This window comes from Silurus aristotelis (assembly GCF_946808225.1).
Source record: "Silurus aristotelis genome assembly, chromosome: 8".
Taxonomy (NCBI): Eukaryota; Metazoa; Chordata; class Actinopteri; order Siluriformes; family Siluridae; genus Silurus; species Silurus aristotelis.
The window spans coordinates 4926085-4945976 of NC_139581.1; the positions used below are offsets into that span (position 1 = coordinate 4926085).

At 38.2% G+C, this 19892-nt stretch overlaps 1 protein-coding gene across 2 annotated transcripts; it reads left to right on the plus strand.

Annotated features, from left to right (window-relative positions):
• Nucleotides 1–359: 359 nt before the first annotated feature.
• On the plus strand, nucleotides 360–19558 carry trmt9b (tRNA methyltransferase 9B). 2 transcript variants are annotated; one of them, XM_083548059.1, is made up of 4 exons: nucleotides 360–515; nucleotides 13370–13560; nucleotides 14012–14185; nucleotides 17734–19558. In XM_083548059.1, exons 2-4 carry the CDS (start codon nucleotides 13407–13409, stop codon nucleotides 18654–18656), a joined length of 1251 nt encoding a protein of 416 aa, XP_083404185.1. In that variant the 5' UTR covers nucleotides 360–515; nucleotides 13370–13406; the 3' UTR covers nucleotides 18657–19558. The 2 variants fall into 2 exon arrangements, with proteins under 2 accessions (XP_083404185.1, XP_083404184.1); XM_083548058.1 differs by lacking the exon at nucleotides 360–515 and adding an exon at nucleotides 676–823.
• Nucleotides 19559–19892: the final 334 nt, after the last annotated feature.

The window sequence follows — 19892 nt, forward strand, 5'->3', positions numbered from 1 at the left end:
CACCATACACCTACACTGTATAAGGATTAGAGAGAGGGAGAAGAGAGGTGGATGGAAGTATCATAAATGGATAGAAAGATGGATGGAAAGATGCATGCATGAATAGATGGCTAGATAGAAATAATAAATGGATGCATGCATGGATAGTATGATGGATGGATAGAAAGATTGATGAACAAATGAATAGCAAGATGCCTTGATGTGTAGTTGGATGGATGGACAGGTAAATAGATCGAGTTTCTTTCATGTTTAAAGTTAATTGCATCAGTAAACAAAACGTTATAAAATAAGTTTATATAAATATTCACTAAGTGCAAGTCACGTTTGGGCTCACGTGACTTCAACTGGCCAATGGCGGCAGCGAAATATGACGCCCTTGTTTTATTGCCGTTTACCAATAAGGCCCGCCTTCCGAACGCAACGATTGGTCCGGTGTTTTTGAGCTCCCGAAGGCTGGCCGGTTTGCGCTTATCTGATTGGCCGGTTTAGACGTCGTTCACAAGCCTGTGACAACGGTGAATAGAAAAGAAAATAAGAAAACCAGAAAGTGCTTTTTAAAGCCATTTTTAAATGTAATGTTATTTATTATTTAACGGATTTTTGCGTTAATTTACTCGTTGATTTTTAAATAAATGATTCTTTAAGCGTTTTCATTGATTGATTTGCCAGCCAATCGGAGTGTAGTGGGCGGGGCGTGTGGTGTTACGGTTTGGGAAACATGAACATGTCGCGTTTGTGGCTGCGGTTTTTTGCCGTCACTTAGAAGGATCGAATCTGATCATCACCGGATGGAGATGTGACTCTGTGCGGTGAAGATGTGGATGTGAGTCTCTCTCTCTCTCTCTCTCTCTCTCTCTCTCTCTCTCTCTCTCTCTCTCTCTCTCTCTCTCTCTCTCTCTCTCTCTCTGTCACCTAAGGACACGAAGGTACGTAACGCTGCTGCAGCGTTTTTAGGTTGAATGTGACGTCACAACTCGAGTCCCAGGTGAAGGCGAACTTTCTGCGTAAGAGTTCCTACTCTAGAGGAACACCTTCAAATCTCTACTGCAGAACTGCGTTTAGAAAAGTATCTTCGCATGTCTGAAGCTGCATCCTGTGCACTCCATAGTGCACCACTGAGCGAGAACATCAGAGAAATGAGTGAGACAGAGATGAGAGTGAAGGTTCTGCATCACGTGTCCTATTGAGCCCCTGCATGGTTTACTGTTATAGGAACTGCTGTAGTTAAATATAAGAAGTTGTTCAGTGTGTGTGAGTTCAAATCCATGAAACTTCTGCTCCTCTAGGGCCTGCTGAACATTTACAAGTGTTTATACTCCAGTGCACTACATAAGATGAATGGATGGATAGTAAGATAGATGTATAGTGAAACAGATGATGGATGGATAGTAAGAATGGTAGTGAGAGGAATGGATGGAAAGTAAGTGAAATAGTAGGGTGGATAGATGGATAGTAGCATAAATAAATGCATAGTAAGAGATGATGGATAGATGGATAGATGGATAAATAAATGCATAGTAAGATAGATGATGGATAGATGGATGGATAGATAGTAAGATAGATGATGGATAGATGGATGGATAGATAGATGATAGATGGGTAGTAGGATACATGAATGCATAGTAAGGTAGATGATGGATGGATAGATGAATAGATAGTAAGATAGATGATGGATAGATAGATGGATAGTAGGATAAATGAATGCATAGTAAGGTAGATGGTTGGATGGATGGATGGATGGATGGATGGATACTGAGATTAATGTATAGTGAGAGATGATTGATGCATAGATGGATGAATGGATGGATAGTAAGATAGATGGATGGATGAATGGATGGATAGTAAAATAAATGATGCATAGATAAATGGATGGATGGCTGGATAGTAGTATAAATAGATGGGTAGTATGATGAATGGATGGATAGTAAGATAGATGGATGGATGAATGGATGGATAGTAAAATAAATGATGCATAGATAAATGGATGGATGGCTGGATAGTAGTATAAATAGATGGGTAGTATGATGAATGGATGGATAGTAAGATAGATGTATAGTGAAATGGATGGATGGAAAGTAAGATAAATAATGGGGTGGATAGACGGAGAGTAGGATAAATGAATGCATTGTAAGATGAATGGATGGATAGTAAGATGAATGCATAGTGTGAGATGATTTATAGATAAATGATGGTTGGATAGTAAGATGAATAGATGAATCATATGATGGATGTATAGTAATATGGTAGTAGGATGAATGGATGGATAGTAAGATAGATGATGGATGGATGGATAGATAAATAAATTGATGGATAGTAGTATAAATAGATGGGTAGTTTGATGCATGGATGGATAGTAAGATAGATAATGGATAGATAAATGATGGATGGATGGATAGTTAGATAGGTGATAGATAGATATATGGATAAATAGTAAGATGGGGAGTAAGAGGAATGAATGGATAGTATGGATGGATGTATAGATAGATAATGGCTAGATAGAGAAATGATGGACAGGTGGATAGTAAGATGAATGGATGGATTGATGGATGGATGTACTGTAAGATGAAATGATGGATAGTTGAATGGATGGAAAGACTGGAGTTTTTCAGTCTTTCTCAGCCATATGTGTTTTTTCCACAAACTGTTTCCACAAAGCTGGAGGCAGACAGATGTATAAGACGTCTTTGGATGCAGTAGAATTAAAATGTATTTTTGCTTGAACTAGCTTTCTATCTAGCTTTCGGGATATAACCTCAAAACGAAACAACAATCTTGCGTCTTTTTAAAAAAAAATATCGATATTGTGTTTTTGAGAATCGATACAGAATCGGCAAACAAAATATCGCAATACTCGCCTGTGACGATATTTCCTTAACACCCCTATGAGCAAAATGATCTTCAATCCACCCTTTTGCCTGAAGTTGTGTCTTTGCGTTACTATGATAGTTCGACACGGTATAGTACGCGTGTGAACGTATCGGTGCTTGGCCCCCCGAAATTTGCTTTACATTCATGGCATTTGGAAGACGCCCTTATTTTCTTGTTCTCCAGGTTTAAACGTGGTTTTATTCAATTTTTTCTGCTCAAGTTTCTAACAATAGTCAAAAGCAGACATTTCCTGGTTTGTTTTAAACTGTAAAGTTCTAAATCTTCTTTTTTTTTTTTTTTCCCACCACAGGATATAATGCAACCTGTGCCAACTTGGTTCTCTGGTTATAATGGCATTACCCCGCCTTCACATGCACAAAGAATCCAATTCAAATAGAGCTTTAGTGCAACACAAATACTCCAGATCAGCTCCACATGGGCTGCACAACTGACACCTAACAATGAGATGTTTTTATAGAAGTGTGAGACCAAGGCAGTGTTTGTTCTTTTAGTGAAGATGAGTCAGTGTCATTTCAGTGTAAACAGCACAATTCACACCATCGTACAGACACCGTGCCAAAATAGAGCAACTCTGACTGGGATGAAATGGAGTTTGTACAAAGGAGGTTTTTTTTTTTCTCCAGAGCCGAGACTGAGAGCAATTGTTCGAGCCAAATTACTCTCAAATGTGAGACCTGGAATAATCTTTATAATACAATTTTAGACGCAAGGCATCTATATACAGACTTTTTTTTCCTTCGTACATTCAGCTTTAAAAGTGCATTTGGCAACATTATAAAACCCTGGAAATGTCCTAAAGAATGAACATCATCCTCCCTAATAAAATTCCCTCAATTAGTGATTTGATGGTGATAGTGTTTAATACGTTACTTCAAGGTTTTAAGTCTGGTGCGTGTGAAATCCATAGATCTAATCTAATCCAAGTTCCAGTTTGTACAAGTGTTTAATTTGGCATTGACTACCGTTTTTTTTTTTGCGGGTTGCGCTGGACTCTATGAAGCTATGAAATTAATTAATAAACAAACAAACAATCAGTCAATACAGCCGAGATTTTTCTAGGTGTGTTTTATTACTAAGAAAGAAATATTGCAAATATCAGATTTTCCACCTTTAAGGCGGAATAAGAATAGCTTATTTTATATTCTATAAATATTATATTATATAACAATTTTATATTGTACATTTCAATAGATAATTTATTTTTTTTGCACAGAAAAATCGTAATTCAGTTTGCATGAATGTGTACATTCCTGATGTTATTAGAATTTATACAGTAATCCCCCGCTTTACGGCGGTTCGAATCTGGCGCCCCCCCATGGTTTATTGCAGAATTGCGTTCGCCACATAACTAATTTGACCAAAAAACTTATATGGAGTTGTTTTTATGGAGTTTTATGTTGAAATAATTACATTTATTAATAAAAAAATATAATGATTCATTGTAAAATGAAGTCAAATGTTAATACAGTACAGTACCGTAAACATAAAATAGCATTTTTTCTGTTTATCGCGGTTTTATGTTTATTGCAGGCGGATTTGAAACGTTACTATCGCGATAAACGGGATTATTGTATATTATATTTTACTGTGGATGACGCACTCGAAAATCAGTTCCTCATTGTTTAATACATTATTAGAAAGCAATTCCTACACCTTTTTTAAATTAATTTATTTTAAATAAAATCTAACCTAAATCCAAGAAATCTTGACTTCCCATTCCACGTTTAGTTCCCCTTTTGCTGTTACATTTACATTTATGGCATTTAACAGACGTCCGTGTCCAGAGTGACGTACAAAGTACTTTGAGTCTCTGTCAATGAATAAATCTACACTGGTATGCTAGAACTTAAGATAAATCAGCCTACAACTCTGTTGAGTTTTTATTTATTTAATCATTTATTTATTTTAAACGAAGCAATCTTGAAAAGTGCTAGTTTAAGAGTTTCAGGAACAAGTAGGTCTTCAGGGTCTTCGCTGTTTGGACATCTAGGGAAAGCTCATTCCACCACCTCTGTGCCAGAACAGAGAAGAGCCTTGTAAGTATACTTACATCTTACCCTGAGAGAAGGTGGTACCAGTCGAGCAGTGCTAGAGGACTCTTCTGTGAAGATGCTGCAGTCGATTTTGGAGTAGTTTTGTGGAGATTCATTCAGCTACAGTGGTGTAAATAAAGTCAGGTACTGAGGTAGATGAGGTGAGGAGGCCTGAGGTGCATTCAGCGTTTACATTCATTCAGTTCTATAGGGTTGAGGTCAGAGCTCCCACAAGATCTTCCCATGTAAAACATATCTTCATGGAGCTGGCTTTGTGCACAGGATCAATGTCGTGCTGGAGCAGGTTTGGGTCTCCTAGTTCAGGGAAAGGGTAAATGTAATGACATTGAGTGCAAAGACATTCTATGCAATTGTGGGCCTCGAACTTTGTGGTATCAGTTTTGGAGAAGAACCACAAAAGTCATTTGTCACAATACTTTATCCATAGAAAGTATGCATTTTAAACAAGTACGGTAAATATAAGCAGTTTGCTGTTGTACATTAGGAAAGTCATAAAACTCTTCAGAATGTGCTGTAGAAAAAAAAACTTCAGCATGGTAATAGTAACACTGCTTCATATCAGACCACTTCAACCAGCATATCCCTACTATACGGTAATCCCCCGCTTTTTACCGCAGTTGAATCTCACGCCCCCGGTTGGTTTATCGCGGACTTGCGTTCGCCACATAACTAATTAGTTTGGCTGATTTTCTCGGCCTCTCGTAGAGAGCACCGTAGACCAAAAAACTTATAGGGAATTGTTTTAATAGAGTTTTATGTTGAAATAATGAAATTTAAGAATAAATATATAATTATTAATCATAAAATGAAGTCAAATGTTGATACAGTACAGTACCGTAAACATAAAATTGCATTTTGTGGTATTAAATTTCACTGTGGATGACACATTTATTAAAAGAAAGCATGTTGCAAAATCAGTTCCTCATTGTTCAATACATTATTAGAAAACAATTCTGATTTTTTCTTTTTTTTCTTTCATAAAATATAAGAGAACTTTATACTTGTTTTGCATATCGTTTGATTGCGTTCGCCACATAACTAATTCGTTTGGCTGATTTTCCCGCTCTCTCGCAGAGAGCGCCGTAGACCAAAAAACTTATAGGGAATTGTTTTTATGGAGTTTTATGTTAAAAATTATGAATAAAAATATAATTATTCAGTATAAAATGAAAAAAAATTTGAATACAGTACAGTACCGTTAACATAAAATAGCATTTTTGGGGTGTTGTTTATCGCAGAGATTACTGTATTTTTTCCTACCAGCATCTCTCAGAGTATATTATCCCTAATAAAATTAATTCGGACAAAAGAAAACAATCCCTGGTGTTTCCTAACAATGATATGACTGAGTGAATATGAGCGTGTGGGTTTAATTAGATCTCTCCTTACCCATCCTTCATCTGCTAATGTGGGAGCAAAAGAATTTAATCTGTTTGCTGAGATAATAAGGCATCAGCTGTGCTCTGAAAAAATCTAATCATTCGCTGTTGAATTTTTTGGTGATCGCAGCCAGATATTGGCTGTAATGAGCGACCGCTACAGAGTCTGGCGCTGCCACCCACGCGACCTGCGCTGCCTCAGAATAGACTGCATTTGCACATCTCTACATGACATGCATCACAAATCCAGGTGACGGCCCCAAAGAAAATGCATCATCACGTCTGATGAATGAGCTCATCTTTTTGTGGTGGTGTTTTTTTTGTTTGTTTTTTTCTTGAAGACACACCATCTGAGAGATCATTAGGACCAAGATCGTTGCTTTAATATCACTCGACATATGGACAGCATGAAGGATGACCGCTGAGGCGAACGCTTTCCTGCGCCTGAACCCGACTGTCATGGGTGGTGTTCTTTCCGGGGCGTCAAGCTTATAAAAGTAATCGCCAGCCTAGGGGGGTTTTATATGACTGATTCTAATAAAAATGCCGCTTTATTTATAGAGCGCGTTTTCCCCCAAGGCTGCCACATAAAGATAACGGCGCCACAACCCTCTCGTCAGGGTGCACTGTGAAACCGAAGGAGAACTGGGAGATAAAACAGGGTGCAGAGATGAGTCGGAGATGTGCAGGCTTGAGGAAAGACAACCGTGCGTGAATCTTGACAGGCAAAGACATAAGACGATCCAAACAAGCAATAACGAGATTGTAATGATGGCGAAAGTTAGAGCTAGGGTTGCAAAATACTAGGAATTTTCAATATTGGAAACTTCTCATGGGAATTAACTAGAATAAATAGGAATGAATGAGAATAAGATGGAAATGTACAAAATTGCAGGTTAGCCTATAAAAGGGAACTTGAGTGTATTTGAAAGAAAAAAAAAAAGAAAAACAATCAATGCAATTTCAATCACATTCACACAATTACTTCAGGGCCACTGAGGCCACGCCCCCTAAATGCACTTTGCATAACGCACATCTTTAAAAAAAAAATCCTGCACACAATCAATGTCAAAAAATTACATAGATTTGAGTAAATTACATAAATATTGCATACATTTATTGTAAAAACGTCCTTGTGCTGTGTGAAAGCTTTTGTGCAACAAAAATACATTAACAATTAAATCAGTCAAAAATTTAGATATTTTAGTTCTGTATTAATTTGCATGCGTCAGATTATGCCAAAAAACAGAATATTTCTTTGTATATGATGATATAAATTTCAACTAATGTTCTATTTATTTCTATCAATTCCTGTTATATTGGAATATTTCCCAATTGAAGTTCCAATGAAAGGTTTCTGGAAATTTATTGGAACTTTTCTGTCACTTTGCGAAGCCTAGTTTAAAAAAAGAAACAAACCATACTGTTCTAACCATGTTCGCTCCCAACATACCTGTAGACTGCAGGTATTCTGTGATCAAAAGAACTAACTTCAGAATGCATTCATTGATTGAGGCTTCAAAGCTGTAAATGTGCCAAAGGGGTGCGAATACTTTTGTTTAAATGTTGAGTTCATGACTTTTCATTAGTTCATGGAGTGCACATGGTTTGTTGTTTGGCGGTAGCTCATTGATTAAGGCTCTGGGTTACTGATCGGAAGGTCGTGGGTTTAAGGCCCGGTATTGTCAAGCTGGGGCCCCTGAGCGAGGCCCTTGACCCTCTGTACTCCAGGGGTGGAATTTTATGGCTGACCCCAGACTCCTAACATCACTGGGATTTGCGGAGAACAAAATTTTCTCCGCAAGGTGCTGTAATCAGGAACTGCTTGTTGGCAGTCATAAAATCCTTAGATGCACATTAAAATGTAAAAAAAAAAAAAGGACAGATTAAAACAAACTATAATCAGGTCCGAACAATTTTACTGTTTTTCTGCTATTTTTGCTGCTTTTGAGGGGAGTAAAATACTTTTACTTTTTTTCCTGATTATCATAGCAGTTAACGTTATTTGTAAAAGGTTAGGTTAGAAATTTCGTTGTAGGCGTATTTACATTTTGGTAGAACAAATAGGTTTCCGAGTTGAGCATGCACAAGTGAAATGGGGTGGAGCTTCCTGTCATTTATTACCAGAACATCTGGTTTTAGTTATTGTTTTTACTGGGGGGTAGGGGTGGGGTGCATTTTGGAGGAATCACTTGTGCTGCCATACTAGCATACTTTCTTTTGGAGGTTGGCAGGTTTGGTACAATGAGTGGGGGGTCATTTTTTTTCTTCAGTGTAATTTTGGACTGGTAAATTAAATAAATAAATAAATAAATAAATAAAAAAACTCTGCCTCTGCCAGAAGGTTAAAATTTGACTGTAGTGGGATTTTTCACTTTTGAACGGTTGTGAGACACAAACATGTTCTCAGTGATCATTTTCAGTCTCCTTTTCGAAAACCCGTGAAACCCACATTTATTTATTTTTTTTTTACAAATGCAGGAGGCATCCAAGATTCATTTACAAAATGTCCCTTTGCTTTGCATCGTCGATTTATTTGTTCGTGACTGTTTTCACGAAGGTCGGCGATAATTCTTGTGGCGTGTCGATGTCTTCGTATATCGCGCTGTGAAATATCACCTCTGGTAGCAGTTCTAATCGATTTGCTCCCCAGATCCATGAAACTATTATCCTAATATGCATTAATGGCCCTCTGTGGACTTGTGCTTGGTATCTTTCAAAGACTCAGGTCTAGTTTCTGTTATCTTTTAAGCGAGAAGACCATTTTTTTTATTTTCCCCTCATCTGACTGCCAAATGTATGTTTTGTTTTTTGTTTTTTTAGTGGTTTCACATGAGCTATGAAGCTGAGTATATTCAGGCTCTTAGAAATGGCTTCTTTCAATAGGGTTGGAAGAACTTTTAGCCTAATTTTTTTCCCGGTTCACCGGTTGTCTTTTTCAGGGACACTTTTGGTAGGTTCTAACCACTGCACACTGTGAACATCTTACAAGACCTGTGGTGCTGAAGATGCTCTGACCAAGTCATCTGGACATCACAATTTGGCCCGTGTCAAAGTTGCTCACGTCTTTACGTTTGCCTATTTTTCCTGCTTCCAACACATCAACTTTGAGAACTGACTGTTCGCTTGCTGAATAATATATCCCGCTCCTTTAAAGCTGCCACGGTAACGAGTATCATCAATGTTCTATACGTCACCTGTCATTGCTTTTTTTAAGTTATGTCTGATTGGTGTTGATCTCTAAATGTATAGCGAATACAATTTAAAAATACATTTACATACATTTACATATATTTACACTTGGCAGACGCCCCCTTATCCAGAGCAACTTCCACTTATCTCAGTTATACAGCTGAGCAGTTGAGGGTTAAGGGCCTTGCTCAAGGGCCCAGCAGTGGCAGCTTGTTGGTGCTGGGATTTAAACCCATGACCTTCCAATCAGACGTCCAACATCTTTTCCAATGCCTTAAAATACATTCCAAAGTGCACCAAATGCAGGAGATGGAAGGCATGTTAAGATGCCGACCATGAAGAATTCCAGATTATGGCGTGAACTACTGTATATACAGTAGACAAATGTTTGTGACCACAAGGTCACTATGTGCTTCTTGAACATCCCATTCCACATTTAGTCTCCATTTGCTGTTATAAGAACCTCCACTCTTCTGGAAACATGTTCCACTAGATTTTATAGTGTGCTTGTGGAGATTTTTTTGTTAGATTAATTCAACCAAGGTTTTCAGTAGGGGTTGAGGTCAAAGCTCTATAGCAGGAGATCCTAAACTTCAACCCTTGTACACTATATCTTCATCACAAAGCTGGCTTTTGTGCACAGGAGCATTGTCAAACTGGAACAGATTTGGGTCTCCTAGTTTGAAGTGAAAATTTCCTGCTACCTCATCCAAAGACGTCTTATACAATTGTGTGCTTCAAACTTTGTGGTAACAGTTTGAGGAAGAACCACATATGCCTGGAGAAGTCAGGTGTCCAATAGAGTGTATGTATGTAGGAAGGCAAGGAATTATGCTCTGAGTTTGTAAGGGTTAAACGGATTCAAGCTGAGCTGAGGTGGAGGATGAGGTGGCTCTTCTGAAGAGGCTGCTGAGCCTGTGTGTGGGAGTGGGATCATTATAGAAAGCACTCGGTGCTATTTCTGATGCGTGGTGATGTTGTCCTAGGCTGTGAGGTAATTTGATGTGCCCGCTGTGAGGAGGAGTGTTTTATGAAAGATCCAGATCTCACCAAGGACACAGTGGGTGTGAGAAGCACTACAAAAGATCACAGTGTACACTTCATGTCTGCGGTCACTCCAATTTTGCTCTTGTCCTGAGCAACTCCTGCACATTCAAATTTCATTAATTTGGCAAAAACATGCCCCTTTAATGTTGCCAGATTTCAAGCAAATGCTGTAATAGGAAGATAATCAGTAACTGTATGGTGTTATTTGGTCTCGCATAACGCTAACTTCATCCCGATGCCACATTGCGTTTTTTACATTTTGTTCATATTTGTATTTTGTTTAGACACGCATTAGTCACACAAAAAACAAGGAGCCCCTAACAAAAGCTTAGTCTACCCTCATGCGCCAAACTTCCATTTGTTGCTGTTTGAACAAAGCCAAGAAGCCATAAAATTACCAAAAACAACCACCAAAATGATCATGTCTTCATGAACCTATGCTACAACTATGGATACACTATATGAAAAAAGGTTTGTGGACACCTCATCATTTAGATTTGTATGTGCTATTTGAACAACCCATCCCACATTTAGTCCCCATTCCCACTTACAGCCTTTACTCCTCTGAGAAGATGTTCCACTAGATTTTGGAGAGCGCGTTTGGAGATTTGTGTGAGATTCTTTAAGCCTCAAGGGTGTTCGTTAAGCCATGTACTGATGTAGGTGAGGTTAGAAGACCTGGGGTGCAGTCAGCGTTCACATTCATCTTGTTAAGCAGGGTTGGTGTCAGAGCTCTATAGCAGGAGATCCTCCACTCCAAACTATGTAAAGCATATCTTCGTAAAACAGGTTTTTGTCTCCTAGTTCAAGTGAAGATAGAATTTCATGCTATGAAATCCAGAATAATCCCATACAATTTGGTGCCTCAAACTTTGTGGTAACAGTCTGGGGCAGAACCACATACGCCTGGAATGTCAATACTTTTAGTTCGTATATTGTGTCTCCAACGAGATAGCAAGTGTAGATGGTGTGTGTACCTTGTGGCCAGCATAAAGTTATCAGTCAGTCCCTGAGCCATGGGTGGTGTATCTGAGAACAAAGTTTTCTCAAAGCATTTCTAGTCTGAGTTTCAAACAGTAGCTGCATCAGATAGCTTTCTTTTTTAAAATTATGCCTATTTTTTAAAAAAAGTCCTAATAGTTATTAGCAAAATAATACACGCATCTGGAAAAATACTGGTTTTCATATCGAAAGAAAACATTATTGTTTTTAATTCTGCTTTATTTGTTTGTGTCTCTGAGCCACTGCATGCCGTACAAAATAAAACTTGGATCATGGGTGTTCAGCCAGGGGTCCACGATTCCCATGGGGTCCGTGGCGGTTCTGCAAGGGGTCTGCTAATTGATGTTGAATCACAAATAATATTTGTTGGAAAAAAAAAAATCTAATACAAAATGTTTAATTAAAAAAAATCAAATATAAAATGTCTAATTAAAAAAATCTAATATAAAATGTTTAATAAAAAAAATCTAATCTAAAATGTCTAATTAAAAAAATCTAATATAAAATGTTTATTTTTTAAAATCGAATCTAAAATGTTTAATTAAAAAAATCAAATATAAAATGTTTAATTTGAAAAATCTAATATAAAATGTTTAATTTTAAAAATCAAATATAAAATATCTGATTTAAAAAATAATATAAAATATTGAATTTAAGAAATCTAATATAAAATATTTAATTAAAAAAATCAAATATAAAATGTTTAATAAAAAAAATCTAATATAAAATATTTAATAAAAAAATCTAATATAAAATATTTAATTAAAAAATCTAGTATAAAATGTTTAATAAAAAAAATCTAATATAAAATGTTTAATTAAAGAAATCTAATATAAAATGTTTAATTAAAAAAATCTAATATAAAATGTTCAATGTAAAAAATGTTGCATTAGAATTCTATTAGAATTGAGGCTGAAGTTCATGTAAATGTCTGATTGTACAGTAAAATTGTCAAAAATGTTAAGTTAATGTTTAGAAAATTGATAAAACTGTGAATAACTTAATAATAAGAATAATAACTCTGAATTGCGAAATATGTTTGTGATAATGCATGAATCTTTTTAAGAGATTTGAAAATCTATGAAAATATGCAGACAACAACGCAGGTACAACAACATAGTTCCAATTGCCTTAACATAATAAAACTAGCGTAATAGGATTGGTTTCTATGCATATCAGTGGCTATGCTCGACACGTTTTTTATCAGGGGGTCCTGTGCCCCATGCCTCTATCACCTAAGGGGTCCTTGACCTAAAAAAAAAAACGTTAAAGACCCCATGCATTAGATTGTTAATTTCTAATATGTAATAGGCATTTTATATTCTATACATAATCTAAATAACCTCTACGTTAGAAATAATAGGATTTATTGGTGCATCTGCATAAAACATTGGCGTTTGTATCGCGATGCATCGTTTTTTTAACATATTGGCAAAAAACTTACATTTGTATAATTATTAGTAGATGCGCTTTACCTTTATTGTATAGAAAGTAAGTCTTGGATGTCGAGCGTGTTGAGTAGTATATTAGTGAACACCCACCTGGACAGGTATTTGATGGATCAGATCAGTGAGCTGGGTTTATTACACTAGCCCCCCCTCTTGTGTCCCTCGGCACATTAAGATTTTGTTGTGTTGATTTTGCAGCCAGACTGATGGTGCTGTTTGTCAGTTCTGCCTCACTTCTCACAGGGATAGATAAGGAACTGTTTCTTTCCCTCCTGCACACTCTCTCTCTCTCTCTCTCTCTCTCTCTCTCTCTCTCTCTCTCTCTCGCTCTCTGTTTCTCCTGCTCTCGTTCTCAAAGCGCTGAAGATGCAGTGCATGGCTAATTTGTGAGCAGCATGGACGAGGCTGCCAGCCAGCTGGAGAGAGACCATGTTCACAGCGTGTACGAGAGGATCGCACCGTTCTTTAACGACAGCCGCTACAAGGCTTGGCCGAGAGTCAAGCAGTTCCTGTTGGAGCAGGAGCCGGGCAGCATTGTCGCCGATGTGGGTGAGGACACACTGTTATGTCTTCTTACTACCAGCAAAAGATGAGCATTCAGGCTTTTCTGGATTCGATATGTCCTTGCTGTGACCTTTATCGCTTCTCAAATCTTGATGTTAAGTGGTGAAAATGTTTGGTTTTTTTTAATGGTGATTTTTTTTGTTTTTTTTTTTCAGACCACAAGCTCATTTAGAGAACAGCGATTGTTCGTTCGGTTTGAGAAACATCCCGCTGTTCACTTAATGAGCTCAAGATTCTCCTCTGGTTTGACATTTGTTGGAAATGAAATGCAATTTGTCAGCGTATAAAACCCAACGAGCGAATCAGAACGTAACCTGCCTGACTAAATGATTGAGTCGTTTAAAGGACTAAGCGCTTTTCGCTATGCTTGTACACTGTTACTCGTTCTTGTAAGGTTGTTGGCGCATTATTGTAAAGCACAACATTATTGCGACAGGATGTGGCAACGGGAAATACCTGCACATCAACGGAAACATCTTCAAAATGGGCTGCGACGTTTGCCGCCCGTTGGTGGATTCGGCCTGGAGTCAAGGTCATGAGGTTCAGCTGTGTGACGGCCTGCGGTTGCCCTACAGAGATGGTTGCTTCGATGCCGTACTCTCCATCGCAGGTAACACCAGATTCATATTCCAGCCAGATTCACTTTGTTCTACAAAGTCAGATTGTGGTTTTGTGTTAGATTTTGTGAACGTGATACATAATCATACTTTATTTTTGTATCAAATGTACTCATGTAAATGGGATCTTTTGTGCTGATGTTTAGGGTCATGAAATGGCATATGGAATTTGGTCCTGGGCTTGGAGGTCTAGATTTCAGACTGGGATGTAGGTTTAGTTAGTTTAGACTGAAGAGTGGCATTGGTGTTTCAGAATAGGATTTGTGATAGCAAACACCTTTACACACAGGACCATGTAGTTTTGGATTTTGCTTTTCCTCAATAATAAAAACCTTCCCTTACGAGTGAAATATCAAGGTCCGTGACGTCGGAGTGATGTGGGGCCGCCTTCCCGTGGGCTCACCACCTGCAGGAGGGACCGTAAGGGACGGTGCTGTGAGGATTGTGTAGCAGTCGAAGGCAGGGTCCTTCTTAGACTGCTGCCCCCGCGACCCGAATTACGGATAAGCGGGAGAAAATAAAAAAATAATAAAAAATGTAAAAACTGCATGTTGTGTTCACTTGTGTTATCTTTTACTAATATTTAAATTTGTTTGATGATCTGAAACATTAATGTGTGACAAACATGCAAATAAAATAAGAAATCAGGAAGGGGGCAAACACTTCATTTGCCATTTGCAAGAAAGTTGCTAGTTTACTGATTTAATCAGCCAATTTACCAAAGTGTGATAGGCTTTGAGATTGCGGTTTGAGGGTAGGCTTTCGAGTTTCAGATTGGTGTTTGGGATCTGAGGTTCAGGTTGGTATTTGGGATTGTGGTTTCAGATTAGTGTTTGGGATCTGAGGTTCAAATTGGTGTTTGTTATTTGGGGTTTCAGGTTGGTGTTTGAGATCAGAGGTTCACATTGGTGTTTGAGATTTGAGGATCAGATTAGTGTTTGGGATCAGAGGTTCAGATTGGTGTTTGAGATTTGAGGTTCAGATTGGTGTTTGGGATCTGAGGTTCAGATTGGTGTTTGTTATTTGGGGTTTCAGGTTGGTGTTTGAGATCAGAGGTTCACATTGGTGTTTGAGATTTGAGGTTCAGATTAGTGTTTGGGTTTAGAGGTTCAGATTGGTGTTTGAGATTTGCGGTTCAGATTGGTGTTTGGGATCTGGGGTTCAGATTGGTGTTTGGGATTGTGTTTCATGTTGGTGTTTGGAATCAGTTGTTCTGGTTGGTATTTGGGATTGGGGTTCCAGATTGTTTTTGGGATCTGAGGTTTAAATTGGTGTTTGTTATTTAGGGTTTCAGGTTGGTATTTGAGATCAGAGGTTCAGATTGGTGTTTGGGATCAGAGGTTTAGATTGGTGTTTGGGATCAGAGGTTTAGATTGGTGTTTGGGATCAGAGGTTTAGATTGGTGTTTGGGATCAGAGGTTTAGATTGGTGTTTGGGATCAGAGGTTCAGATTGGTGTTTGGGATCAGAGGTTCAGATTGGTGTTTGGGATCAGAGGTTCAGATTGGTGTTTGGGATCAGAGGTTCAGATTGGTGTTTGGCATTGGGGTTCTGGGTGGTGTTTGAGGTTTCAGAGTGGGATTTAGGTTTCTGAAACTTGGGTTTTCAGACTGTATTGTTGGATTTTCATCTTAGGTTTGGAGTTTCAGAAAGTGGTTTGGGTTTTTGTGTTCCAGGGTTCTTGTTTTTCAGATCCATACTTTTTGTTTTTCAGATCCATACAACCATACATATATTAGTTTTCTATTTGGTTCATTCTTTGGCCTGGAAATGTAAACCTTTATGTTCAATAAATCACAAGCTTCATATTGAGTGGTTATTATATTGTAAACCAGACGCTTAAGGTAATTTCAGCTTTTACAAAGTTGCTCACTGTTCAACTTCATGAGTTTATGTAATCGCCCCACACAGCTTCCTCGCCATCTGCTCACAGACCCTGTCATTAATTGTAATAGTAATGTCTCAGCACATCATACTACTTTTTTTTAAAAACCAGGATGAAGTGTTCAAAACAAGCTCCGTTACTTGGTTACAGAAGGTTTTTCCGTGTGTACGGGTCACCTGGCAACCTTCAGACATCCTCAGGGAGGCGATTAATGCGACCGCTCCTGAGTGCAGAGGGTCATTTTGCTAATTGAATGTTGGTGTGTGCGTGTGTGCGTGTGTGTGTGTGTACTTCTATTTTCTTCTCTGTGTTTTTGTCAGAGGTGGATTTGAAATAATTGAAAGGGGACAGTACTTTAAACAGTCGTATTACATGTATTATATTGCACACAATATCTATTATCTATCTGACATTAGAACGAGCAGGAATTGAAGCGCATTAATGACTTGATTTTGATTCTGTAAAGAGCAGATTCAGCACTTTTAAAGAAAATGTGCCTTTGTTTTTGAAAACTAATAAATGAAAATGTTCCAGGTATCAAAACAGTTAATATAATTAACAGTTAACAGTAAAACAACCTGCTAAAATTGTATAGTTGCGAAACCTGTAAATTAGTTCTGGTGCAACCAGTTTCTAGGGTCTAATAGGGCCGTAAAAAAGTGTGATCTCAAAATAAACACCTGTTTCCAGAGGGTCTCAGACATTATAAAACAGCTTACTTGAACATCATAAAAACCAAGGAATGATCAAATCTAATCTGGCACTAGAATCAATCTGAGTTTGGTTATAAGTATACTTATATCCTACATTTTTAACATCATGCAGAGCACCAATAAATCTATTATGACAAAAAAATATGGAAGAGAACTATGTTGAGGTCAACCGATCAACTTAACGTTTTTAAAATAGATACTGGATACAAAACAAACATAACATGTAAATTAGTACTGAAATTTATAATAAAAACGTGTAAAATAAAGTAAATATGAATTTATAACTTATTGGATATTATTATATAATAAATAAATAAAAAATAATACATAAAATATAGCACTCTCCATGCAGTGCACAGTCTCGCATATAAAAACAAACAGCACGCGATGTCATTGAATCGCCTCTAGAGGTCGCTCTCGTAAAGACAGTAGATTGTAAGCCGGAAAAACTATCGGTATGGATTTTTGCCAATAGCCGATAATTCCAGCAATCAATTATCGATTAATCGGTTGACCTCTACTACTATCACTCTAGCCTAACTATCTCAACATAAAGCACACACCACTGTGCTTCACTTTGGGGAATGGTGGTTTTTAAGGTGTTTTGAAGGCCAAATGTTATGTATATGTGACAGATAAAGGCATCTTCGTCTACTTCAAAGCAGGACCCTATATTGTAGCGTATCCCAGCTTGGATTGTACTGTGAACAGCTTCTACCATCTGAGCTTCTACCATACCATCTACCATCTTGCTTTCTTTGTCGTTACTTTGTCTGTTTATTTTTTCCTTTTTGGTCGACGGCATCCCCCATGTTGTGCCATATTCTTTGCCTTAGTGTTATGGCAGTATTTTGGAGAAATTATTATAACCCTTGTTGAAAACATTTGCACTGTGCGTGATGCGTGGAAAACTTTTCATTATCATTATTATGTTTTCTTTTCAGTCATCCACCACATGTCAACCAAAGAGCGGCGCATCCGGGCTATAAAAGAAATGGCGCGCACGTTGCGAGTCGGAGGTCGAGTCATGATCTACGTGTGGGCCATGGAGCAGAAAAGGCGCAAGTTTGAAAAGCAGGACATCTTCGTGCCCTGGAACCCCAACCCTCCTTTATCCTCTGCCTCAAGAGGACATCTCAGACCTCGGCAGCGCGGCAGCGGAACCCAGAGCACCAGCGATGCCCCAGAGTCTGACGACATGCACAGGAACTTGAGAAGCACATCAATAATGGTGGATGAAGAAGATCCAGGGAGTCCAGCACAGCAGAGGAAGCAGAAGCTTTGGTTTTTCTCCAGATCTCTGGACTCTGTGTTGGATTTAAGCAGCCTGACCGTGTCTCGCTCTACCTCTTTCTGCAGCCCCGCTGATGAACCCGAGGCAAGAACCCAAACGAGAAGCACAAAAGGACGAGCCCTGATCAGACAAGTGTCCAGCTTTTTCACTAACCCGTCCTCCAGGAACAGCCTAGAAGAGGACGTGTTCGTCTCGGAGCCGCACGAGACGATGCATAAAACCAAGTGCAGTAATGGAAATCAGGCGGTTTCAGTCACGCTGGTGCAGGATTGTTCGTCGGTGCCGTTACCCGACTTGGTGTCCAGACAGAGGGAGCGCTCGGGTAGCGGACGACTCGGAGAGGACGATGGAGAAGATATCGGACAGGAAAGCGCAGTGTCCCTTCATCACCAGGAACAGTGGAGTAAAGACAAGCTGAACGAGTCGTGCCTGCGCTATTACCACGTCTTCAGAGAAGGGGAACTGACGCGGCTGATCGAGGAATATGTCGAGGAACTTCATATCCTGCAGGCCTACTTGGATCACGCAAACTGGTGCGTGGTGGCCGAGAAGGTCCATGTGTGGAGGGTTTGAGTTTGTTTGTTTGTTTATTTATTGCAATATTAAATTTTTTTTAGCTGTCTTTTAAATTTGTTTTTAACTTTAGGATTTTACTTCAGAGGTCAGATCTTTATCCATAATAAACCCAGTGAGGTTCAAGTCTTTATATAAATTGGGGCCGTTTCCCAAAAAAAGCAATGGAAAGTTTTTGTGAGAGCGAATGTGAGATAGCATTCAATGTGATGCTCGATTAACCATCTAACCATGATCTTGGTGCTGTGATGCTTTTGGTAACAGTATTCCAAGCTCCTTTAGACATTGGCTTTTGATTCTTTTTTTTTTTTTGGTTGTTTGTTTTAATTTATACCGTATATGTATATATCATCTAACTAAGGCAATTGAAAAGGTTGAAAGTTTACTAATGTATCCCTTATGGCACTGATTTTCATGGCAAATAAAATACTGTTAGCTGTCTGAAGCAATTCCTGCCTGAAACGGACGTCATTGCACATCGTCGTACTGAACCAAACAACATGAGCACATAACTAGCATTTAAATAGTGAATGCTCCCTTCTCAGGAGTTTAGTTTTTTTCTATCGTGTCATGGTGGCATCATGTGTTTTATGTTCAAATGTTTACTTAAGACGTCTTATTGCTGCTTGTCAGATCTCTGTAGAATAAATCCCCTTTTCCCAAACTTCTAAATAATTCCATTTTAACATTGGCTGCCGGTGTTGAATATTTTATATAGAACGCTGATGTACTGTGTGTCTTATCGTGCCATGCCACTGCTCTTACTTTTCTTTACCCGACGTAAACTTGAATTTATTTGATTTTTTAAAATTTGTTATTTATTAAACTGTGTATTCTTACTATATATTTAATAAAAACTGTGTAATCGGATAAAAGTGAATAAATAGGCTATATTTTGTTTTTTTATCCACTTGGATATTTTGTGATCATTTCATCTTTCACAACTCTGTTAAGACCATTGAGGAAATGCACTCAAAAGTTTGTGGACACCCGATCATAATATCTGTATGCGCTTAAGAGCATCTCGTTCCACATTTGCTGTTATGATAACCACCAGTAGCAAACCTCCAAACCTCCATTTAAGGTTTTATTCTACTCAGAAAAGAGTATCAGTCAAAAAATTGAGAAATACCACCTCGGGGTAATCATCATCATCATCATCATCATCATGTTTTTGGAGAATAACCCACTTTTTGCCATGCCATTGATCCGTTCCAAATCCAGTTCAGTCACACC